The sequence below is a fragment of the Eurosta solidaginis genome, chromosome 4 (genome assembly GCF_040869045.1).
Source record: "Eurosta solidaginis isolate ZX-2024a chromosome 4, ASM4086904v1, whole genome shotgun sequence".
Classification (NCBI taxonomy): domain Eukaryota; kingdom Metazoa; phylum Arthropoda; class Insecta; order Diptera; family Tephritidae; genus Eurosta; species Eurosta solidaginis.
The window spans coordinates 146,583,346-146,610,605 of NC_090322.1; the positions used below are offsets into that span (position 1 = coordinate 146,583,346).

At 38.3% G+C, this 27,260-nt stretch overlaps 1 protein-coding gene across 18 annotated transcripts in view; it reads right to left on the bottom strand.

Annotated features, from left to right (window-relative positions):
* Usp2 (Ubiquitin specific protease 2) overlaps positions 1 to 27,260 on the bottom strand; it is a 77,387-nt gene that overhangs the window by 5,722 nt on the left and 44,405 nt on the right. For 13 of the 18 annotated variants that reach the window (XM_067783279.1, XM_067783276.1, XM_067783277.1 and 10 more), the window contains 6 exons: positions 13,852 to 14,002; positions 10,263 to 10,409; positions 9,975 to 10,188; positions 9,573 to 9,895; positions 9,354 to 9,503; positions 71 to 149 (listed from right to left, as the gene is read on the bottom strand). In XM_067783279.1, the coding sequence (XP_067639380.1) occupies positions 71 to 149; positions 9,354 to 9,503; positions 9,573 to 9,895; positions 9,975 to 10,188; positions 10,263 to 10,409; positions 13,852 to 14,002 (1,064 nt within the window). Of the gene's footprint in view, positions 1 to 70; positions 150 to 9,353; positions 9,504 to 9,572; positions 9,896 to 9,974; positions 10,189 to 10,262; positions 10,410 to 13,851; positions 14,003 to 15,463; positions 18,312 to 23,180; positions 23,764 to 27,260 lie in introns of those variants that run through there. The other 5 variants (XM_067783270.1, XM_067783272.1, XM_067783271.1 and 2 more) reach the window with 5 other exon arrangements.

The following is a 27,260-nucleotide window of genomic DNA, read 5'->3' on the forward strand; positions in this document are numbered from 1 at the left end:
TAAGGTAAAAAAATTAAGATAACATTAGAATATATTTTTTTAAAACCAATTTTAAACATTTCATACGCACATGTTATCATTGAACTCATGCCATTTTCTTGATACAGGGTGCTTGCACAACGCCACATAGTGACCACCAGCTGTGGAACCTGATTGGAATAAAAATAGGAATATTGATCATAAATTTAAAATATTAAAAAAAATTACAATAAAAGAGGTTTTGTAAACTAAAAAGATGAAACTCACAATCAAATCAGCCTCAATTTGAATACTTCTGTATAGCACACAGAAATAACTGAATATTGGCCAGATAGACGATAGTTTTTAATTGAGGGTGATTGAGGTAAAAAAAGCATACACATGGACATCTGCGAGTAAAAAAGTTGCAGCAAAAATTATTTTTAAATTTCATCACTAATTTTTTCTTTTTATTTTCGTTGATTTAGAAAAGCTTTAATGAAGTGTATAACAAACATTCAAACCCATTTCGAAAAATGTTTTCGAAAAAATTGGAAAATTTGAGAAACTGTTTAAAGTTTTCATGAAAGTTTAGAAATTTAGTCTGTCAAAGTATAAGCTTCAAGCCTTTCAAAATTGTTATTCGTAAGTTTTCATGAAGATTTTCAAAAACTTCTCTAATTTTCAAGTTTTTTCGAAAACGTTTCCTAAATCGCTGAACATATTTGTCATTTTAAATTGAATGGATGACTCGAAATACGTTGTGTACGTTTTCTACACAATCTGACTTCTTGCAGGCTACCGTTAATATTGCTCTTTCATTGCTCAAATACTAATTTTACCCATAAAATATCTTCCACCATATATCATAGGTTTGGTTGTTCTGGCAGGTTCGGAGGACCTCGTATAGACTGAATGAGTCCATAGAAGAAGTTTGTTTAATCACCAAACTGAAAAACCCTATCAAGAACCAGGTCATGTGTTAAATATTACCTACGGAAAATACTAGAACCTTTCTAGGACCTACATACATATGCTTCTAGATCTGATAGCTGTATCACTCGTAACAGTCGAACTCTTTTTAATTTCAAGAGCGCACGGAATGAGCAAAAAATGTTTTCAATCGTTTCCTTTTCCAACCCGCACTTCCTACATCTGTTGTCAACTACAAGGCCTAATCTGAAAGTTTTTTCAGCCAACATCGCCATGTCATCTGCGTATGCCGTAAGTTTAACGGATCCCTAGTCGAATCACCTAAGCAGTTGGTTGAAGACCAGCGCCCACAGATGAGGTGATAACATCCCGCCCTGCGACGTGCCACTGTCCACTGATTTCGAGGCCGCATACAACCCCCATTGTGAAGTAATCTTCCTGAAATTTAGGTAGGTAGGTTGAGGTGGCTGCCCGAGGGCACATTTAGGCCAGTGATATTAAGCCCGTTGTGATACCACGAAAATACAACATTACCTTTCCTCTTCGAACCATTTTTAGGACCTGATAAAAGCTACCAGGTCCTTGACGTCATACTGCACAACCTCCTAGATTATCTAGAAATGGAGCACCCAGAAAGTGCTGCCGTGCTCCACTTAGTGCCGGGCAGTTGCAGATGAGGTGAACCGCCGTTTCCTCATCCTCTTTACAACTCCTGCAGCAGCGACGATAAGGCGCTCCTAACCTTTCTGCATGCCTACGTATAAGGCAATGACCGCACAAGTGTGGAAATTGTATCCCTACTTAGGTTGTACACGTGACGGGATCTTCTACGATCCCATTTTTCCTGCAATTTAACATATAGCCGATCCATCTGGTTATAGCTAGATATACTTCAATGTAGTTAAGATCATCCATGATCGCCCATTTAGAGACATTGTTGAAAGTTCCGGCAATGTTTAAGAAGTCTCCTAAGGCGTACTTCTTATATTCCAAGGCTTTATCGACGTGCTTTTAATTTAATGCGATGAAAGTGATAAATACTTCAATGAGTTCTAAGAGAAGAGTACTCATTTTTTTTAACTCATAATTGATGAAATAGGAATAAGCTTATCATGAGTTTTGTTGAACTCAGTAAAAAAGATAAAAACTTAATTTATCAATGAGGGGTTTTTCGGAACCATGGTTAGGATTAAAGTTTGGTCTCACCACCTAAGACATTTGCACGCGACACACTTTCATTGCATATAACCAAAATTTTATTAAATCGCATTCAATAATATTTATTTACAGTTAATACAAACTGCTACATTCTTTTATCGAAAAAAAAAATATTTTAACAATATTTCGACACTCTGATGTTTGCGAGTTAACCATGTATATACTAGCAAAATAGAGTTATTACAAATTTGCTGAAAATTCGTTTAGTACAACACGATCCCTTTACCGTTGCAGATATAAACTTTAATTTTTGGATGAGATAAATCTAGATATACAAACGGCAAATTCCATGCATGATCTATCTTAAATGATAATGTGGCGAATGTTGACATAACTAGGCTTTTAGTAAATAATCATGCAACAACAAAAACATGAAGCAGTCACTCGTATGTACATGTGCACATTAAAGGTAGCAACACTTATGTACAAGGCAACGAAGAGATATCTCACACACACATGCAGTCATCAGCCGATGTTGTTACTCACACATACACACGCATATATCTCAATTACCAAGCAGGAGATACAACAGTTCTAGAAGGCGAAACGTCTAGACCAGTTGTCGCAAAAATTAAAATGTAAGTGTATTAGTGAGAGCGAGAGCATGAGCAACCCAGCAGGAAACTAAAGTTAACATTGTAACATGCCAAAAACTTTGGAAATTTTAATTTTTGATTAAGAAATAATTTGAAATATTTCCAAGCCGCTCAAATATCGCAAAAAAAGAGACGATTACTCGCTTAAAAAATCATATTTCCGAGACTAATACATTTGCCGCAACCGGGAATATACAAAATGTTTAAAAAATATGTAGCTGAAGCTGGAGCCCAGAATGAAATTGTTACAACTTTTGTTAAAATAATTTTAAAAACTCATATTTTATTGAAGAGTTATTTAATATAACATACCCAAAATGGTAAAAACCCACATGAGCTACAAATGGAATAACCGTCATACCAGTTGCGTTATCCCATCGTAGTATTTCTCACAGAGAACCCTAGCATTTCTGCGACAGCCGTGCGTAGTGTTTATTCGTTGCTGCCTCGCTAACGACTGACGATGGGGAGTAAGAATATGTGTGAAGCGAGGCTGGCTCAATTGATCTATGGCGCGCCATACTGGTCCAAACCTTAGTAGAAATATGCGGACGAGACAACAGAGAGTATAAAAGCAGCGCAAGCTGAGGAATGACAAATCAGTTTTGATTTAAACACGCTATTGGTTGTGTAGTATAATTGTGAAGTACATATTCAAGTGAATATTGGAGTTATTTATTCGACAGTTCAGCGATACGAACGTAGCAGAAGGTGCAAGATAATCAGGATTTCCCTAAATTCGTTACAATACCATCGCACAAAGTTGTTCATTCACAACCTCCGGTGCTCGAGGACCTCCAAAATGCGCACCAGCGGGACGACCTTCACCACAAATCATTGCTTTTTATTGGACTTCTAATATATTTGTCGAAATATTGAAAACATTCCCGCCTTTGTATTATAGGCACGGTGCTAGTTCGGAGTACCTGTTTAGATTTTGAAGGGTAGATTAATTCTGAACAGTAAATTCCTGCCATACCCGATTCACTAACTTGCATTTCTTGCACTGCTGTTAACTTAGTACTACATTGTTGTATTGTGTCTATCGTAGAACCCCGGGTAAAGGGTAAAAGCACTTCAACCACAGCTATATCGGGATAGGGAAGATACTTTTTCTATGCGGGGTCGCCCATCGGCAGTGTTTGGCAAACACTCCGAGTGTATTCCTGCCATGAAAAGCTCTCAGTAAAAACTCAGCTGCCTTGCAGATGCCGTTCCAGCGAAATAGTGATGGAACGATATTTCGCTATTGGTGATTGCATCAAATCGCTAATAGCTATAGCTATTGCAATCCAAATATATCAGTGATTGGCGATTTTCCTTCATTCGATTCTTTTGAATACAATCACCTCTGGCAGAATATCGCCAATAGCGATTATAGCGATTGGCGATTTTCCTTCAGCATGAAATTCTAATACTAATAGTGATAGCGGGGATGCAATCATCGATAGTCAAATATCGTTCATCACTACTCATCTGTGTTCTTTACTTTCCGACTGAGTAAAAAAGTTTATTGGATACAAAAAGGAATAATTTTCTCGAAAATTGGAAAAGATATACTTTTAGAAAAGTTTGTCAGCTATTATCGAAAAATGGGGATAGTTGTCTTAAGAACTGCACAACGAAAAAATAAGGGCGAAAAAAGTGTGCTTTTTGTGCAGAGAAATTGTGGAAACGGCGAACGGAACAAGGCAAACTTGTGCAACAACAATTTCGACGACGAGGTGATGTGCAATAATTGCAAAAAATGGTTTTGCAATGGGCGTGGAAGCACATCTGGATCCCAAATTGTTAATTTTTCGGTGAGGGCTAAACATAGGGAAGTCACCCTACATTCTTAAGGTCCACTTGGAGAAACAGTACTAAAAATGTTACTCGTGTGGCGTACGTAATGTATTTGTATTAGGATTCATTCCAGCACAGGAATCTATTGTAGTGTTGTTATGCCGGTAAGCTGAAAATGGAGTAAATATTAAAAGGTGTATTTAAACGAATAAATTTAAATTTTAGTCAACCATGTGCAGCGCAAAACTTTGAAAAATATGAATTGGGATCAAGAACAGTGGAAGCCACTTATAACTGACCGTTCGTTTTTGCCGTGGTTGGTTAAGGTGCCTACCGAGCAAGAGCAGTGGAGTGCACGACAAATATCAGCAGCACAAATAAACAAATTAGAGGAATTATGGAAGGAAAATATTGATGCAACATTTCAGGATTTAGAGAAGCCAGGTATAGATACTGAACCATCGCAAGTGCTATTGCGTTATGAAGATGGCTATGAATACGAGAAAGTTTTTGGTCCACTTGTGCGCATAGAAACAGGATACGATAAAAATTTAAAAGAATCGCAAACACAGGAGGGTATAGAAATAAGGTGGGACGTTGGCCTAAACAACAAAACAATAGCATATTATACGCTTGCTAAAACTGATTCGAACATGAAACTAATGCATGTGTTATTCATAAGTTAATACTTCTACGCTTTAGCCGTTAACAGTTGTATAAAATTTGTGTTTTTGATGGAAAAATAAAAGAATTATAGAAACATATATCACTCGTCTTATTGTAAACAGATTAACTCAAAATTTAAGTTTTTTGGGATAATGCAATTCAAGCTTGGTCATATGGTTTGTATATGGTTGAATTCTCTGGCTAATTTCTAGGGCACTGAAGTCGGTGGCTAATTTTCTGCTAAAGAATATTTTTATAATAGTTTGAAGAATTTGCTATATTTTTCCTCTGTATTTAAAAATTGATTCACTTTACTATACAAATATTATGCAGCTAAATACTTTCAGAATAAATTCATACGGAGTATTTCTGAATACATCGGTGCAGTATAATATAGTAAATAAATCATGTTTTTATGGTGTTACATACCTATACAGATTTATTTCGGGTTGATTCATCTTACATTTAAAAATCAAAGCATTTTCAATTAGCAAAATTTATACAACAAAGATGCATAGACATCTATTTCAGCTAGTTTCATCTTATTGAGTGTAATACGAAACTGAACATATTATCTAAGCCAGTTAATAATATATATCATAACATCTCAGAAAATTAGAATTTCACATTACATCAGTTTACGATAAAAGGTACATATTTTTGTCTTTTTATTCCAATTTTGGTTCATATATTCTGTATACTAAATTAAATTAATGTATAACATTCAATCTTCCGGTAAACAAACTTAAACATTCATTTTTTATATCCAAGTATACAAATAACTGCAGATTCGCTTATCAAAGATAAATGAAAGCGATCGCCATAGCTGTAAAAAATAGCCATATCTATATTCACTGATAGCTCAAAATCGCTGTATCGCCCAACATATCTTCTGTATAGAAGCGCTTGTTAAAATAAAGCGATCGCTATAGCTATAAAAAATAGCCGTGATTCAAAAATAGCCATATCTATTTTCACTGATATCTCAAAATAGCCATATCGTCCATCACTACAGCGAAATGTTATTCGCGCAAGTTTGGCAAAATATTTTGCTATTCTTTTTCAACAGAAAATTGCCTTGTAATTTTTTGTTTACATATTTGCACAACTAAACTGAACTGCAGTATCAACACGTTCAGCGTATTTTAACGAATAAATAGAGAAAAGTAAAAAGACTCCACTTATTAAGTTCTATCGCTTCCAAACTGATAATATGTTCTATCGCATACTGATACAGTCAGATTTGGTAGCAGTGCTTTTAATTTTCAGCCACAACACTACTCGAAGTTAAGTGGGTTGACATAATCAAGATCTTGTCACACATTCGTAAAATTTAGAATATTAGAATATAGAAATTGAATTTACACCGCTACAAATAAAACAACCTTATGTATATACTACACATCTCATTTTAAATATTTGAACTTTTAGATGTATTGATATTTTTGCAGGAGAATGTGGCCCCAGCCCCCGTAAAACACATTGAATTAGTTAACGAAGATAAAAAAGAAAATAACTGATAAAATTTGCAAATCATTTTTTATGCTTTTTATACTCAGCGTGCTTTGCACACAGAGTATATTAACTTTGATTGGATAACGGTTGATTGTACAGGAATCGAGATAGATATAGACTTTCATATATCAAAATCATCAGTATCGAAAAAAATTTGATTGAGCCATGTCCGTCCGTCCGCCCGTCCGTTAACACGATAACTTGAGTAAATATTGAGATATCTTCACCAAATTTGGTACACGAGCTTATCTGGACCCAGAATAGATTGGTATTGAAAATGAGCGAAATCCAATGATAACCACGCCCACTTTTTATATATATCATTTTGGAAAACACAAAAAACCTGATTATTTAGTAAATAATACACCTAGAATGGTGAAATTTGACGTGTGGACTGATATTGAGGCTCTGGATAAAAATTAAAAAAAAAAAATTTTAATGGGCGTGGCACCGCCCACTTGTGATAAAATCAATTTTACAAATATTATTAATCAGCACAGGTTGCCTTTACTATAAGGATTGCTTTGAAGAAAAATTAACGAAATCGGTTAAGGACCACGCCCACTTTTATATAAAAGATTTTTAAAACGGTCTTGGACAAATAAAATAAGCTATATTTTTGCAAAAGAGTTTATATCAATGGTATTTCATTTCCCAAGTGGATATATAACAATAAATAGGAAAAACGTCAAATTTTAAAAAATGTGCATGGCACCGCCCCTTTTATGACTAAGCACTTTTCTATGTTTCGTGAGCCATAACTCGAAGAAAAATTAACGGATCGTAATAAAATTGGGTACACAAATTTCCCATATAGCAGGAAATATTTCTGGAAAAAATGGACGCGATCGATTTAAGACCACGCCCACCTTTATTATATATATATTATAGAATAATAAGTTATAACTTATCAAAAAAAATAGTTTTGAATCAATGATATTTCACTTATCAAGTTTTATTTTAAGAGGAAATGGGGAGACATTTTTTTTAAACGGGCGCTGCCACGTGTTATATAGAAAAGTTATTTATCTGAAATTAAATGTACAATTGAAGCTCACGCTGAGTATATAAAGTTCGGTTACACCCAAACTTAGACACCTTTACTTCTTCTTTTATATCTAAGTTGCCGTGGTCTTTAACCGATCCCGTTCATTTTTACTAGAAATATTTTCTGCTATAAGGAAAATTATGTGTACACAATTTCATTACGATATGTTGGTTTTTCTTCCAGAAAATTTCTTAGTCATAAAAGGGGAGGTACCACAAGCATTTTCAAAAATGTTCGTGTTTTCCAATTTAATGTTACTATTCAATTTAGAAAGTAAAATTCTATTGATACAAAGCTCTTTTTCGCTAATATATAGCTCATTATTTTCGTCCACGACCCTTTTAAAAATCTTTTATATAAAAGTGGGCGTGGTCTTTAACCGATTTCGTTAATTTTTTTCAAAGCATTCCTTATAGTAAAGGCAACCTCTCTGCCGAATTTTGTTACGATAGGTGTAACGATTTTTGATTTATGATTAATAAATGACTTGGAAGGACTTCGCCTATCTGGGAGCCAGCATTAACGGCGAAAACAATGTCAACTTTGAAATCAAACGGAGAATATCTCTTGCCAACAACTGCTACTTTGGACTGAGTAGGCAATTGAAAAGTTAAGTCCTCACGACGAACAAAAATCACGCTCTACAAGTCGCTCATCATACCTATCTTGATATAGGATTCGGGATCATGGACAGTGACGGGCGTTGATGGAGTTCAGGTGACATAAGAAACCATCCCAAAGCAGCTCTGAGCTCGGCGCTTTTTTTAAGCTCGGTGACCATGTCGGAGACGCGTAGCATGCAAACGACTGGCCAATTGCTTTATAGGTTGTTGTTGCTATTGTAGCGATAACGACACTTCCCGAAGGTTTTGGGGAGTGTTATCAATGTTGATGGTCCTTTGCCGGATATAGATCTGATACGTTCCGGTAACAAGTACTATTAAGCTAGTACCGACCATCTTGGGAACGATTTAATATGATCACATTGAACCTTCTAGGCCATACCGCCCCATCCCCTAGTTCCATGAGGATCTTGTGGACGCCAGACCCTCGGCTGCTGAATATGTGTATGACACAGGCCTGGCGTAGGTGAGTATGACAATTGCGTTACGGAAGGTATGAATTGCTCTTATCAAACCCTTGAATCCCCTGAGTCCCATGGGTACCTATGAGGCCATCTTTGTATTTGTCCCAAGTGTTGCCAATTTGATTTGAGGATTTTGTTATGGCTCTGAACTTAAGGTACGATTGCGGCTGCGTGCTCGCCAAAATGTGATCCTGATCGATCGGAAGCGTAATTCCATCGAGGTGGATATCCAAATTGCCGGCATTTGCAACGCCCATGAAGTCGACGAAGATTTCGCAAGGTGAAAAAAAAGCAAACACTAGGGAGATAGTCGCGAATTTACAGCATAGCTCATAGGTGGCACTCCTTCATGTGGGGAAGGGGGCTTTGATACGTAAAAACCAAACGAAAAAAGGGATAGGACATTTAATTTGTCCTGTTCATGATGCCGAGACGAGTAGCGAAGAAGAGTGTTCAAATTCATGTTCAGAGAATTCACGCTTTGCAATTTTTTTGTTGCTGTAATCTTTGCAATATTTAATTAATCATATCGATGCAATCCACTTACCCATGTGATTTGAAATCGCATAAAGCGAATAATATATATTCATATTCGGGTTTGAACCATATGGACCCATATTCAGTTCACGTTCACTAGTCGGAAATTCAACAATATTCGACAATTTACTCCAACGAGTCTCTGAGAAACGCTTTAAATCTAGATTTATTGAATAGAATCAAAACGTTGGCAACTAGATATCATATCATTGTACTCTTTTACACTTACGTATAACCAAATACTTGGGAAATCGTTGTATGCTGAAACTTTTCGTACATCTTCTACGTTGGCGACATTTCGAACACGTTGGCATTTCATCACCATCCAACACCTCTTCGCGTATGAATAGATCAAGGCATGATTCTAATTTGCAACGCGATGATGATGGCAACGATACACTCAAATCCCAAAAGGGATCGAACGTGACGCTTGTATTACCACAGCTCGTACAACGTAATGTGCTCTTCAGTTGGCCTACAAACAGATCGCGTATGAGCGAATTCTCATGACGCGAATACCATTCCCATGTAAGATCGGCTTTTTTATTGTCGCTACACAAATGAACGGAAGAAACAATAAAAAGCATGGTAAATTTTATGTAATTTAATATTATCAACTATTTTTATTTACCTAAGATTATCGTCGATTTTTAAATGTTCACCCTTCACGCCTGTATTAAGTGCGCTATGCAATGAGTCGAGAAAAAAACGTAAAAATTCTTGTGCATCCTGTTGATTATAGTCACTGTACATGCGATGTTTGAGGGAAAATGCCCGTTTCAAATCCATAGGAGTGACGCTATGCACGTTACTTGACCACATTTCACGTATCAATTTAGCAAACTCTATGGATGATACAAAAAACAAATTGTAAACATAAGTTATATGTAAATTTTTTTGTAATGTGGAAAGCAAATACCTTGTAAAATTTGTTGATCCTTTGAAGATGAGGAACGTGTGCCATTATACTGTTTTAAGAATTTCGTTAATTCGCTGGTATTACTTAGGCACTGAATAACAGAGTTCATAAAACATGTATTGCCGATATTTCTTAGCCCGCATAGACCTATTGAAAAGAGTATATTATTATACAAAAATATTTAACATTTTAATTCAAGTTCAATTTATTTGCAAATGTTAGCTGTGGCAGTTTGTTTGAAAAATGTTGGTTGTATTGTTTTGTCTTTAAAGAAAATCCACATCACACCAGGTTCGGTTCTAAACAACATTCAGAGATAAACAAAAATTTATTCCTATGACGTGACAAAAAAAAACAACAAAATCTATTTATTTTTGACAAAATAACCGATAACTTTTATTACTGTCAGCATTTCGATATGTCGTTAAAGTGAAGAAAAGAAATTGATAATTAAAATTTCCAAAAAAAAATTGTATTTCCAACGGGCAAAGTTATTTTATAATGAAGCCTAACACCACGTTTACACATGCATTAATCCATGATACAAAAAATGTAGTTCCATTTAGTGTGACGTTAGCCACTTGACTTTTGCGGGGACAATGACAATTTCACCAAAAACAAGCTACCGGATTGAAAACTGTTACGAATTTTTCTAATTTTGATGGATTTCATATTTACAAATACGACTAAATTACTTTCATATTTATTTTACATAAAAAAGAAAAAGAATTAGCCCCAGGTCTTGGAAATATTTTATTACGAAATATCAGCCTAGAAAAGAAGGTTTTTAATAAGTTTTTCGAGCTCCCGAAAATTGTTTTGGTGGAAAAAACATGGATCGAAATATGCAAAGCAAGGGAATATAGCCTTCTTAAGTGTCCATACGTTTGCTTAGAACATTTTGACAAAACATACACGTTTGCCAATTGCTTGCTCAAAGGAGGTCTTTATAAACCGACACCGCAATTTTTTGATAAATTGGCTACAAGTCCACATTTTTAATTTTTTATTTATTGCATAATTCAAGCGTTGCGCTTTAGGAGGGAATTGTCAAACCATTCTTTAGGGAGAACATTACCCTGTAGCTCTGCAAGTTAGCCACTAGTTATGAGAGTGTTTTGCCCGTTGTACCAGGGGTCACCTTGGGGCAGCCCCGCCTATACACATTCTGTGCCTTTTTAGCATTGACATAGATGTGCAGACTTTGGAGGTACACTTTTTCTCAACATGCCTTAAGAAATATCCACTCTAGCGGCATGATAATAGGACCATGCTAGAACAACATGATTTTTCGTGTATTTTTTTCTGTCTAGGGGTCAAGCTGCCATAAAGATATGAGTCATTAACCAATGAATGAGTCATTATCCACTATTTTTCAATAAAATTACATGTTTTACTGGAGTCTCAATCGATATATATGCACATAAATCGTGCTAAAGCATATTATTATTGTCTCAGATGACCATTACGTTTTCATCCTAAAGGAAATTTCAATCTCGAAAAACCACAATTTCGCCTTAAACAGTAACGGCATGGCAACGCTTCTGGCAAAATAACAAACATTATGAAACTTCAAAAATCCCCAAATACGTCAAAACATTTTGAGTGTAACTACCTTCTTTTTTGTATCATGCATTAATCTACAATAAATCCCCTATAGTTTATCTAGGCGTTAACATATCGCTCATTTACTGAAATAGTGTCATAACTCAAAAAACACTATTTTCCAGGAAAGCCATTCAAAGATTTTAACTGCCATATGTTGCGCACATAAAGGCATATTTTCATTTTTATAGAACGTGGTAAATTTTTAACCGATCACAAACATTTTTTTATACAACATAGATGTTAATAACTCAAAAGTCGTGTTTTTTGAGTTATGACACTATTGAAGCAAATGAGCGACATGTCCCATCTAGTGTTGGTTGTAGCAATAAAAAATTGTCTATCTCTTCAATTTGTTCATAATTTCCGATTATCGAAGGGAGACATTTATATGGGAAATCTAGTTAATTAACTGCCGATTAGAAGTTAAGTACAAAACTGAAGATGTTATTGCTGTGTTGACAGTGCTTCGCCCCATTCAATGGCCACGACGGGAGTATAAGGAAATTGGCAGTTTCAACAGGGGCGGACCATAGGGAGATTGGTGTTGAAGGCATAGGTTCCACATCACAATTGAAAAGATGGTTGTTGTTGTTGTTGTTGTTGTTGTTGTAGCAATGCTCGCCCCACCTAATAGCCGCGACCGATCACAAATTGTCATCAATATCCTCTAACGGGAGTCCAAGGAAACTTGCCGTTTCAACAGGGGTGGACCATAAGGAAAGGGGTGTTAGAGGCGTTGGTTCCACATTACAATTAAAGAGATGGTTGGTGTCATGTGGGACACATTGCAAGCGGGGCATACATTTTGTATGTCGGGGTTGATTCTGGATAGGTAAGAGTTTAACCTGTTACAGTATCCAGAACGAAGTTGAGCAAGAGTGACACGCGTTTCCCTGGGGAGTATGCGTTCCTCTTCCGCGAGTTCTGGATATTTTTCTTCAAGTACTGGATTCACCGGGCAATTCCCGACATAAAGGTCCGACGCCTGTCTATGGAGTTCACCAAGGACCTGCTTGTGTTTTTCGCTTCATACGGCTGGGTTCTTAGGTGCCGTATTTCCTCAAAATGCTTACGGAGATGACTCCTTAGGCCCCTAGGCGGTGCTGGTTCGTCAATCAGATGTCTGTTGGGATGCCCAGGTTTCTGGGTATTCAACAGAAACTCTTTGGTCAGCATCTCATGGTTGTTGTCATGTGGGGACACATCGCATGCAGGACATACATACATTACGTAGGTCGGGGTTGATTCTGGACAAGTAAGAGTTTAATCTGTTACAGTATCCAGAACGAAGTTGGGCCAGGGTGACTCGTATCTCCTTTAGTAGTGTGCTTTTTTCTTCTGCATGGTGTCCTGGTTTGTGACAGTTTAGCAAAAACTGCCTGGTCAGCATTTCATTGTGCTCTTTAATTTTGAGCTCTTTGGCCTCACTATGTAGGTGGTGTTTAGGAGTCATAAGGAGACATTCCGTGGCAGTTCTGATTGCAGCATTTTGACAGGCCTGCAGCCTTTTCCAGTATCTATGTTTTAGACCAGGCGACCAAACTGGTGACGCGTAGCACATGAGCGACCGGCCAATTGCTTTGTACGTGGCTAGCAACGTTTCTTTATATTTTTCCCAGGTGCTGCCGGCAAGCAAGTTGAGGATTTTGTTGCGACTTTGTACTTTAGATACAGTTTCAGTGGTATGCGCCTTGAGGGTGGGAGTATTATCGAACGTTACCCGTAAGATCTTTGGGTGACTGACAATCAGTAACTTGATATTTGCGCTACTGACGCCATTGAGTTTAAGTGTTGCCAATTGTTGTTTTGACAGATGAGTTGGTACTAGTATAGTATTACTGGTGCTACCGTCGCCAATGCCCCACAGTTTTATGAAGAAGAGTATCTGCGCCAGTGGCGCCACACTCGCTATCACCGCAGCTCAACGCCCCGTAGTTACACAGCGTTAACCTAAATCATTAATCACATGTATTACACTTACCTTCGCTGTTTTCGTCATTTGACTTAAATTTGCTCGTATCGTCGAAGTTATTAAGCGCAGATGGTGTTGTGCGACTGTCACGATCCCAATAACGTGAGGAGGTCGGTGATGGTGGTGGTGGAGGAATACTCCTAAGAGCAGTGCTGCGTATCTGTGGAGCGGCGAAAAATGAAAATGAGCGAATTAGAAAATGTTGCTTGTGGAATGGTGGATAAAAAACTTAATTGTTTCGCTTTTTAATTTTTTTTGTTAAGTAAATATATGTTCTGCTGAAAAAACTAGAAAAATGCTTAAAAAATAAAATAAAACAACTCATTAAAAAATATATATAACTAAGCAAAGCAGTTGTGGATTATGTTTGCTTTTAATCCACAAAATGGTTAAAAATTCACATAAGATGAATTTCATATCAAAACCGATATGCATTGAACCCGACATCAGGTGTTGATGAAATTTTGCATACAGGTACACTTTAGCTATACAAACACAACCTGATTTTTAGAAATTGCATTTTTGAAAAATTGTGGGGGTGGCAAGGTGTCAAAGTTGTGAAAAATGCGTGAAAAATTACTGTAGTAGGTACTTTTGAGCTGTGATAACTACGGAATGGCTCAACCGATTTCAAAGATCTTGGTACCATTGAAAAGGTATTCAAATCGGCTTTCAAATGAGCCATTCCATAGTTGTCACAGCTCAAAAGTACCTATTACCGTCATTTTTCACAACTTTGACACCATGCCACGCCCACAATTTTTCAAAAAAGCAATTTCTAAAAACGAGGTGGTGTTTGTATAGATAAAGTGTACCTGTATGCAAAATTTCATCAACATCTGATGTCGGCTTCAATGCATATCGGTTTTGATATGAAATTCATCATAAGTCAAAAATAGCTTTGCAGCTACCTTTCAAAGGCAAAACAACGGGGGTTAAGATTGTTAGCCGTACTGGAAGTTGGAGCGCGCGTTTACTTGAAGCTTGCAACATTACATAAGCAATACATATAGGAACATTTTGATTAACCTAAAAAGGGTAACGGAAAATAAATTACTGCTCGAGCGACGCTTTTGACAATAAAAATAAATTTTTTTTTATGAAACTCGAATCAATGAACTCATAGTGTAACTGAAATGTTAAAAAACCTATGATTAGCTTGCTAGGAGATTGTGTGAAGTGAATATTAGTAGTGATTGTCAATTTTAATCTGTGGTGTGAAAACTTGAATATTGTAGATAGCAACTTTTTGGATGTATATTGTAGAACGTAATTTGTGGATGCTATATTGTAGATTTGATATTCAGTTGTGGTTATGTGAAATTGAAATGTAGATTGATGGATTTAAAATATAAGCAGCTAGTAGTGTATACACGGAAACTGGAATAGGAAATATGATATTTGGAATGTTGATAGTTATATGTGGGCTGTGGAAGGAAGGTAGATAGATTTTGTGATGCGGTTTTCGAATATTGGTTAAAATTTGATTTTTTGGCTATGACCTGTGGATTTCATGTAATAAAAAATGTTTGTGAACGGTTTCCAATTGGTGTAATTGACTATATTCAAAAATTTTTATCGTTTTTGTTTTAATTCATTGGATGTGATGAGTGCAACTTACACTTTCCATTTCGCCGGAAACTGCTGCGCACACACCATTAGTCGTCACCGTCGTCATAGTTGGCTCAGCGTTCGTACACTTTGAAACGCCATTTAACAATTTCGTATTATCCACTGTGTGATTTGGCGGCGTCGGCGGTGCTGATGGCGACGCTTCATTTTGCAACAGCAAAGCAGACGTTGGACGTTCTGATGTACGCAATAGAGACACCTCCTGGTGACGTTTCGTATTAATGGCTGTGCTATTGGTAGCAATAATGCTGCCTGCACTTTTCGTTGGCAAACTATTGGTGCTACTCGCACCGCTGCTACTATGCAAAGTGCGTATGGAGGACGATGACGATCCTCTTGAACAGGCGGCCAACGATGAGGGAACATGCATTGTAGTAGTTACTTTGTAGGTGGATACTGGTGAAGGTGAAGCGGTGCGGTAGGGTGCGCGCGTCAACGAACCACCACCACCGCCACCTTGCGCTAACCGCAAAAGGCTGCCGCTTCCATGGGAATGATCAAACTCGCTACCACTATGACGATGATGTTGCAAATTGCTCGTACTACCGCTGCCGCCGTGTGAACGCATAACCACTTGAGCCGCTGCACCAATACCACTACGCTTTTGCTCGCTAAAACTATCAAACTTTTGTATGGACGCTCTGATGCTATTCGAATCGATACTGTGACGCAACTCTTGCCGACGCGCTGCAACTGCTTCAGCGGCAATTTTGGCAGCACTACTACCACCACCAGCGCCGGCGCTGCCATTGGCATATTTGTAGTTATTGATTTTCTCAAACACGAGATTGCTGGTGGAACATATGATAGTAGATTTGGGGCGCGTGCGTGCTTTGAATGGAGCACTGCTATCAACCCCACCACTCACTGCCTTTGAATGTGTTGCTGTCGCTGTTGCGTGCAGCGCTTTATTGTTACGCTGGCAATGTAATTGCTCGCAACGCAGCTGAGTCGTGCGCCGCACTATTTGTCCGCCGTCACCACCGGAACCGACACCGCTGCCACCGCTTACCGCTGTAGTAGTAGTTGCAGGGGAAGCGGACGAGCGCGCTGCTGTCGTAGGAGCATCATCACTATCTATGTATTTGATATCGTCGTGCTCGAGCGTTTGCTGCATACCGTTGACGTCAGTGCTACCAACAACGGCGCTACCGCCACCCGTATTATTGCTCGATATATTATTGTTGGTAAGGCCGGCAACGATGGCGTTCACGTTGCCAAGATTGTTCCTATTTAAACCGTTATTGTTATTATTATTATTGTTGTTGTTATTAATATTGTTGAATCGATTTATGTTACTGCCGTAGCTATTGAAAAGTTTATTTGAATACGCGTTGACGTTATCACGCGTCGCATTCACAGCCGTCACTGCCGTCGATGGGATTGTACGATGCACCTGCGGGCGCACCAATTTACTATGACCGTTGCTCAGCTTAGTCGCCGCGGAGACTGTTGCTGTTGTTGTGGCTTTGCCACTGCCAACCGTTGTAGTTGTTCGCGTATTCACTATGGTTGTTGCTATTAGTGTTGTACCAGCAAGCGGGCGTGTACCGCTAAACGAATGTTGTTGTGGCTGTTTCTGGCTTTTATTTGCAACAAAACGTTCACCGTTCTCGGTGGCATATTGCAGCTGATTATTGAAGACAATATCAAGTTCACGGACGGTGGAGTCAATTGAGTTGGCGCCTTTTTGTGAGCTGCCAGCCGTTGACGCCGTTGTTTTTGTTGCTGCTGGTGACGCATGCTGTTGAGTGACATTGACGCTCCCGCCAGCGCTACGGCGCATGCCATTTGTTGTTAACGCCGCCACTGTTGCTGGTGTTGCAGTTGTGGTTGCACGCCGGTAGCCAGTGCCGATATTACCGTTAACTGCGGGATTTTTATTCGCTGTATTGTAATTATTATTGCTTCCGCCGCTGCATTCCGACGCACTGTTGTGTCGTACTTGGCTGCTGCGGTTATAACTAATAATTGTGTGATTGTTGTTATTGAATTCAACGCCACGTGACGCATTAGCCGCCGACACAGCTTTATCTCCGCTGCTTTTCTTTTGTTGTCGCTTTTGCGCGTTCAGGCCTGCTGGTACTTTGTTGGTGGCTTGCGCATGTGCCAATTCACATTCTTCTTTTAAAAAACTTTGATCTTGAAATTGCGGTAACAAAAAGAATATTTTATTGGCAGCGCGCACTGGATTTGTGCCCGCGTCGTTTCCGATATTATTTCTGATCTTGCTGTTGGTTTTATTGCTACTGTTGTTTTGCTTGTTGTTGTTATTGCTGTTGCTTGTTTTGGCGTTTGGCGCGCTGCCAACAGACACAGCACGCCTACCAGCTTTGGGTGATGTCTTCGCTGCCCCTGCTGCCGTTGCCGCTCTGCCGTTTGTTAGTTGCGCATTGTTTGAGTTAACTGTTTTTGTAATTGTTGCTGCTGCAGTTGACAACTTCAAATTATTTTTTGTTGTTATATTTCTTTCTGTGATATTTGCTGATTTCCACGCTTTTGTTGTTATTGTCACAGCTGCTGCCTTGTGGATATTATTTGCATTCAAATTGGTCTGCTGCTGCGCGGATATAACGACGGGCTCACATTTTTGTTTAAGAAATGACAGTTTTTCAATACTATTATTTCTTCTTTTAGTTATGTCTATCATTATAATTTACAAATATTTCTTAGTTTTCTTTCTATTTTCCTATGCACTTTACTATCTTTCTGCCTGCTGCTGGCTTCTCAGTATTTTTGTTTAACAATTTGCTATTTACACTTTTTATACTCAGCTGAGCAAAGCTCACAGAATATATTAACTTTGTTCGCATAACGGTAATCCGTAACGGCATAAACTAATCGAGGTAGATATAGACTTCTATATATCAAAATGATCTGGGCGAAAAAAGAAATTCATTTAGCCATGTCCGTCCGTCCGTCCGTCCGTCCGTAAACACGATAACTTGAGTAAATTTTGAGGTATCTTGATGAAATTTGATATGTAGGTTCCTGGGCGCTCATCTCAGGTCGCTATTTAAAATGAACAAAATCGGACTACAACCACGTCCACTTTTTCGATATCGAAAATTTCGAAAAACCGAAAAAGTGCTATAATGCATTACCAAAAACGGATAAAGCGATGAAACTGGTATGTGCGTTGACCTTATGACGCAAAATAGAAAATTAGTAAACTTTTCAACAATGGGCGTGCCACCGCCCACTTTAAAAAAAGGTAATTTAAAAGTTTAGCAAGCTGTAATTTGGCAGTCGTTGAAGATGTCATGATGAAATTTGGCAGGAACATTACTCCTATTACTATATGTGTGCTAAATAAAAATTAGCTAAATCGGATAACGAACACGCCCACTTAAAAAAAAAAATTTTTTAAGTCAAATTTTAACAAAAAATTTAATATTTTGACGGTATATAAATGAATTATGTCAACATTCATCCAGTAATATGGTGCAACAAAATACAAAAATGCAAGAAAATTTCAACATGGGCGTGGCTCCGCCCTTTTTCATTTAATTAGTCTAGATTATTTTTAATGCCATAAGTCGAACAAAAATTTACCAATCCTTGTAGGAGCATAGATTCGGCGGCCACCGTGGTGTGATGGTAGCGTGCTCCGCCTACCACACCAAATGCCCTGGGTTCACACCCCGGGCAAAGCAACATCAAAATTTTAGAAATAAGGTTTTTCAATTAGAAGAAAATTTTTCTAAGCGGGGTCGCCCCTCGGCAGTGTTTGGCAAGCGCTCCGAGTGTATTCCGCCATGAAAAGCTCTCAGTGAAAACTCATCTGCCTTGCAGATGCCGTTCGGAGTCGGCATAAAACATATAGGTCCCGTCCGGCCACTTTGTAGGGAAAATCGAGAGGAGCACGACGCAAATTGGAAGAGAAGCTCGGCCTTAGATCTCTTCGGAGGTTATCGCGCCTTACATTTATTTATTCATAGATTCTATGACGATAACTGTGTTCTGTGAAAATGGGCGAAATCGGTTGAAGCCACGCCCAGTTTTTATACACAGTCGACCGTCTGTCCTTCCGCGCTGCCGTTTATACGATAACTTGAGCAAAAATCTATATATCTTTACTAAACTTAGTTCACGTACTTATCTGAACTCACTCTATCTTGGTATAAAAAATATCCGAGATCCGACTATGACCACGCCCACCTTTTCGATATCGAAAATTACGAAAAATTTAAAAAATGCCATAATTCTATACCAAATATGAAAAAAAGAGATGAAACATGGTAATTGGATTGGTTTATTGACGCAAAATATAACTTTAGAAAAAAACTTTGTAAAATGTGTGTGTGACACCTACCATATTGAGTAGAAGAAAATGAAAAAGTTCTGCAGGGCGAAATCAAAAGGCCTTGGAATCTTGGCAGGAAATCTGTTCGTGGTATTACATTTATGAATAAATTAGCGGTACCCGACAGATGATGTTCTGGGCCACCCTGATCACCATTTTGGTCGATATCTCGAAAACGCCTTCACATATACAACTAAGGGCCACTCCCATTTAAAACCCTCATTAATACCTTTAATTTAATACCCATATCGTAAAAAAATTCTAGAGTCACCCCTGGTCCACCCTTATGGCGATATCTCGAAAAGGCGTACACCTATAGAACTAAGGCCTACTACGTTTTAAAATACTCATTAACACCTTTCATTTGATACCATATCGTACAAACGCATTCTAGTCACCGACGGTCCACCTTTATGGCGATATCTCGAAAAGGCGTCCATCTATAGAACTAAGGCCCACTCCCTTTAAAAATACTCATTAACACCTTTCATTTGATACCCATATCGTACAAACACATTCTAGAGTCACCTCTGGTCCACCTTTATGGCGATATCTCGAAAAGGCGTCCCCCTATAGAACTATGGCCCACTCCCTTTTAAAATACTCTTTAGCACCTTCCATTTGAAACCCATGGCATACAAACACATTCCAGGGTTACCCTAGGTTCATTCTGCTAAATGGTGTTGTTGTTGTAGCGATAAGGTTGCTCCCCGAAGGCTTTGGGGAGTGTAATCGATCTGATGGTCCTTTGCCGGATACAGATCCGGTATGCTCCGGTACCATGGCACCATTAAGGCGCTAGCCCGGCCATCTCGGGAACGATTTATGTGGCCACATTAAACCTTCAGGCTATTCCCTCCCTCCACACCCCCAAGTTCCAGAGCCCCGTCTGTTAGTGAAACAGGATTCGCCGCGGATAGGTGAGGTTGACAATTGGGTTTGGAGAAGCTATATATTGCGCTGGCAACCTGGAGGGTTGCGCTACACAGCCCCTTGAATCTGGTATTTTAGTCGCCTCTTACTAGAGATATACGCCGCCGCCGCCGATTTTGGTCGTTTTTCGCACGCCGCCGCCGAATGTCAAAAATATCGGCGTGGCGGCGCGGCGTCCGGCGCGTTACTATATTTTCTACTCGTTTAAGACTGTTTAGGCCATTTATTGTTCATGTCGAAAATTGTTCGGATATGGTGGTATCAACGGATGCACATCACCTCCAGTTATAAGAAACTAATTGCGAAATTTAACTCTTTATAACTATTCAAAAGTTATTTAAAATAACAGGCGCTTTCGATGTCAGCTTAACACGGACTTTCCATCACCCAATTCACCAAGTTATTAAAACAAAATACTAAAAAAAGTTATATAATAAATTTATATGCTCACTTTGAATTTTTGAAAAAAATTAGTAATGAACAATTAATTCAAATAAAATGACCCAAGGCGAACACGTTTTTAAACTGTCCTTAAGAATAAGCGAAATCAGTGATGCAAAATCCTTTAGTAGGTTCTAGGGGCATAAACACTCCTTTGAAATTATTTTTACCTCATACTTAAGTTGAGGATATATGTACTTATGAGAACGGTTTGAAAAATCAATTGGGCTTACATTCAAATATCTGTTGTTTATTTGCGAAACTATACAATAGCGTCTGAAATGTTAATTTTGATTTTCACACTTCATCCTTCAACACCCAAGTCTCCCGGTTTGACATTTCCTAAAGTTGGCGGCCCTATTCAAAACTAGTCCCTTGGAGTGAATCACATTGATTATAGCCTATCAACCAAGTTTAAATATCACCTGCACGTTACGGCTCCTTTTACAATTGTGAATACGTAGACACATATATTTACCAGGTGAAGCTTTGTCCTTCGCAAGAACACTCAAAGTGGTGAAGCAAAATCCCAAGACAGTGGAACTAATGACCGTGTGTGATATTACCCTAACGTAGCGGACAGTCGAACTTGTCTGAAAACTGAAGCTATGCGGTCATCCATAATGAGCTCCTATATCGTAAGGCCGGAAAACAGTAGTTAACAACTTTCAACTTAAAATCCGTCGACTTTCATTCTAAATTTTATTTAACGAAGACTATTGAAATCAATGTTGTGAACACAAATGTCTGCAATCTTTGGTCTACATTTTAAAAATTTTACCCAGGGTCCTTGTAAAATTTTAATTATGTAGATGCGCCGAGGATTATACGGATTTTCACCCATGACGCAATGACATCCACTTAGACTGCTTATGATTTCAAGGGCGGCATCTTTGGCCGAATAGTCACTCCCTAACGTTTCAAAGTGTAGCTCGGCAGCATAGCGCGACAAAAGCATCCGTTGGAAAGTCTTTGGAGCTACACCTAGAGCTTCTAGGAAAGTGACGTCGACGAAGGTATGAGTTCGAAGTCGCAGTCCTATAGCTTCTGTACTGGCATATGGTGTGAGGCTCAGGAGGCGTGGTAGCGACTGATGGTAGGGATTCCTACTGTTCGCACATCGGAAATTTTAGCTCTTAAAAACAGCCGAAAAAACTAGAGGCGCTCTGTGCCACGATTGTCATGAGTATTAATAGACCATTCATAGCAACCCTAAGTCGCCTTTATGCGTGACCGCCAAGGAGCGACAAATGATTTAAAGAAATTGTGTTCGCGACGATTATTAACCCTAGGTGCAACTACGCTTTGCACGAGATATACAGGAAAAAGTGTGACTATTTTATGTATATCTATTTCTTTTCAGCAGACGCAGTAGTACCAATTCCAAAGACCGGGGTTAGGTTCGAAGCCTCTCTGGAGCATGCGAACGAGGGACAATCCCTTCGCAAGGAGCTACTTCTGAAAATTTTGGAACGGTCTGCGAGATTTTGATGCAAAAACCCCGGATCTTTCCGAAATGGCCAACACGTTGATTTCCTTAAATACATAAACAAAACCTTTCCTAAATATTATTTTTTTAAATAGAAAAATCAAGCTTTTATAGTAAGAACACCGGCGTACGCCGGCGCGCCGCCTACGCCGCCGCCGCCGATAAAGTGATCGGCGTAAACCTCTACCTCTTACGACAGGCATACCTACCGCGGGTATATTCTGATCCCCTAACCCGCTGGGGGTTTGCTGGATGGTGATTTTCCCTTATTTTGTCTCCAAAGCTCTCAGCTGAGTATGTAATGTTCGGTTACACCCGAACTTAGCCTTCCTTACTTGTTTATTTTTATTTGCTTTACTTTAACCAAGGCGAAGCCATACCAGGTGGTGGCAAAGCAAATTCAACCAATTCGCCGTGCAGAAGAATGTCAAGTCAAAAGAAAATTTTAATTGATTTCGATTAACTGACATATTAAAGTACAAGGCACTGTATGGAAAATAATCAAGAAGAAGCAATCAGCTGTTGGGATAACAATACCTGGTACTGAATTCGCCTTGACTTTAACTGACACAATTTTTGCAAATATTTTCTTTTTAATAATCTTCGATCAACCAATTCAACTCGTACCGCTGCCACCATAAATATAATCCAATTGTGGAATGTGTATGGAAGGCATTCAATACGCGTCGTTTATAATGATTCGCCTGTTCTACGAAGCAGTTTATTTTTCTTTTACTCTATGTTTTGTTTTTGGCAAACTGCCTCATTTTCGTTTCGTTTTCTTTTTATTTGGTGTTTGTCACAATTTTATTACTGTTGTCGCGCACCTCTTTTAATTGGTTTGCATAAAATGTATTTCACCGACAATTTTTTGCCGAAAATTCTGCGTTAGCTTTGTTGTTGTACACATTTTTTTCTCTTATACACTTTTATTCTCTATTTTTTATGGCTTATTTTTTTTTTTTTGTTAGTATTGTTTGTGTGCTTTTTAATAGTTTTATATTTTGACTTGATTAGATGTTTGGTTTTTTTTTTTGTAATTAACTTTTTATTTTTGAGGGGATAGGAGTTCAAAAAAGTCGCTCGCTCAGTAACAGCAACAGGTTCTGCGAATATTCATCTAGAAAATATACAGAAGAGGAAACACAAACAAGTTACATGACGATGCTTTTTGGTTAGTAATGCTTTTGAATGAATGTAGGTATGTATAATATGGATTTATCTCAGCAAAATTGTTATAAGTCATACATGAGCTATACATGACTCATAAATGAGTTATTGATGATATATGAATCATAAAGTCGTTTTCTCTAATTGAACGTTCTTCTAATTAAAAAACCTTGTTCCTAAATTTTTGATGTTGCTTTGCGCGGGGATTGAACCCAGATCATTCTGTGCGGTAGGCGGAGCACGCTACCACAACACCACGGCGGCAGCCACAAGTTATAACATACAAAAAAATGCAACTGTAAGCTATAAAGGAAGCCCTTCAAACCATAAGCACATAACTGCAGTGTATAGCAGCTAATTGTGTAGTCGTCACACCCGTCGCAGCGCCTACAATTCATATAATTCATTTGAATAAACACAATTTTGAAATCTGGGTCTAGACACAGGAGTCAGGGTCAAGAGTCAGTTTCGATGTGTTAGTGAAAATGTTTAAGTATTAATCGCACAGACATGACTCTGGCTGGGTTTGATTTTGACAGTCAACACGTAAAGAGCTGACTCCGGAGTCAGACGCATCGTGTGTAGACGCTATAACTAGTATATAAAAATTATTTAAAAAAAAAACATATGAAAAAAAACGGTGCAATGTTATACTACATTTGAGGATTAATTCTCACATGCGAAGCATTTTCCCATTAAAATTCTCATTTCAAACGCAGTTCAATGCTATTGAAGAAATTTAGGACGCAAATGCGATCCTACATTACTGACCAGGGCGAATCCAGCACGAGATGGTGTCATACAACTCCTTGGTACAACAATATCTCAGTTAATCGAAGTCAATGCCTATTTTATTTTGACTTGACATTCTTCGCTTTGTATAGATTCGCCTTTGGTTCAATTCGCCGTGCAGATGAATGCCAAGTCAAAAGAAAATTTTCATAGATTTCGATTAACTGATATTTTGTTGTACAAGGCTTTGTTTGGAAAATTATCAAGAAGAAGCAATCAGCTGATGGGATAACACCACCTGTACTGAATTCGGCTTGGGATGCGCTCTGTTTTTTTGTACTTACCCAAGGCGAATGTATACAAGGTGATCGCAAAGCTAATACAAACCAATTCGTCGTGCAGAAGAATGTCAAATCAAAATAATGTTCCTATTCATATCAAGAATAACCAATCAGCTGATGGGATAGCACTACCTGAGACTGAATTCGCCCTGGCAACTACATATTTATAATAGTGCAAATTTCGTGAATATTTGCAAATTGTAAGCGCGGATTCTGGCTCAGTTTAAATGCGGTATCAGTCAGCCTGTCACATTCGTCACTATAGAATGGGTCATCTCTGTGTTGCACAGCCTAAAGAATGTGTACCCACTTAAATTTATTTCTTGTATGTATGTGTATTTAAAAGTTTTTTTTGGCTCACAAATATGGCTCATATACGACTCGTAAAATATCTTTATATGTGTATATGTATTTCGTACTCATATTGAATTCCTGAATTATGAGCACTTCAAAAATGTCTTCGCGGATCATAGGAAAAATAGGTATGACTTTATTTATATGAATGAAATAATTCATATAAATCTAATTTGAACTGATCGAAAACAAAAAATTGCAGAGGTATGATTTTATGTTTATATGTAAAATGCATTTAGTTGGGATTAGTGGTGGTAATGATTTAAAATAAAATCATGACGATGCTAGTAATTATTACGACAAAAGACGCAACTGTTATACATCTGCGAATAATAAAATAGCAACAAAAATTATTTTTAAATTTTTTCGTTATTTTTTCTTTTTATCATTTTCATAAATTTAAAAGGAAAACTTTAATGAATTGTACAACGACAGCTTTTTTTCAATTATATAACGTTTTCGAAAAAATTTTAAATTTTTAAAAATCTTCTTTACTTAACTGGGGTGTAACCGTTTAAACGGTTATGGCCGTCCAACAAGGCGCGCTAGTCGCTTATTCGTTGGGTTAACTAGCTCTAATTGGTCACACCAAGGGAATTTAAATCGTTTTCCACCTGGTCCTTACAGCGTAGTGGGAACCGCCTTTTTATCTGCTTTCATAGGAGCGTTCCGATAAAAATACTAAAAATTTTCCTAAAAAACTCTATATTTTATTTTTTATTTAGAATTTTTGACAAACTTTTTTCGTATGGAATTTTGTAGTACAATTCGTATTAGTCTAACTAGTTAACTACAAATTTGAAAATTTTTAAAAGTCGCAATAGTTTTCCACAATTTTTTCAGAAGGGTGTTATAGATTTTTGTGGTGGGTTAAATTTTTTCCTGGTCTCATGCTTACCGAGCTTGCACTGACCTTTCAGTTTCATCCCGATGTCAAAAAGACGCCTACCTAGGCCTCAAAGCCAATTAACACTTTTTAAAATGATTTACCGATCGCCGGGCTGGGATGAATATTCTATGCTCTCATCGTCGCATCGTACCACTTATTCACCTTTCCGTCGGCGTACTTGAGCGATATGTTGAAGAACAATGCGTTTAAGATTATAGTGGCGATAAGTTGTTGTTGTTTAGCAGTACTTCGTCTGCTTCGTTGTCGTTGTTGTTGTTGTTGTTGTAGCGATAAGGTTGCTCCCCGAAGGCTTTGGGGAGTGTTATCGATGTGACGGTGATATGCCGGATACAGATCCGGTACGCTCCGGTAACACAGCACCATTAAGGTGCTAGCCCGAACATCTCGGGAACGATTTATATGGCCACGTTAAACCTTCAGGCCATCCCTTCCTCCCCACACAGCCCCTTGAATCTGGTATTTTAGTAGCCTCTTACGACAGGCATACCGCGGGTATATTCTGACCCCCTAACCCGCTGGGGTCGTCTGCTTCGTCGTCGCATACCATAATAGTTGGGAAGTAAACAAGACTTTACTGAAAACTCCAGTAGGTGGCGCGTCTGTTCCACAAGCCCAAGATGACGAAGAACTGCGTTATTTAAATGGCCACTATATTAAATGCGTGAAGGCCCAAAATACTCCTTGCTTTGTTCAGAACAGAGGATTTTTGGGAAAGCGGGACATTCGAATTAATCAGGCGCATGACCTCAAATTATAGGTCCCTTTTTCTGTGCTTGTCACGACCGAGTACTTTTTATCTTTTTCCCTTAGAAAGTGACAGATCTTAAGCCCAGCCCACAATTCCATATGTTGGATTACCCTAACTAAAATTCGTATGTCCTTACCGAGTTGGTAACCGCATAACGGTGCCTAAACTGCACGTGTGAGAACGAAAACGTGGTGAATGGGTAATGGTTGAGCAACTATTGCCGCTTGCTCAGATGAATGAAAATATCTCATTACGTCCCATCCTCACGTCATCTCAGCATAAGTCTTCCTAAACCAGAGGTACACAACGTCAGCTTCGAACACAAACGCAACCTATTTCTTAGTACATGAGCGAAAACTGAT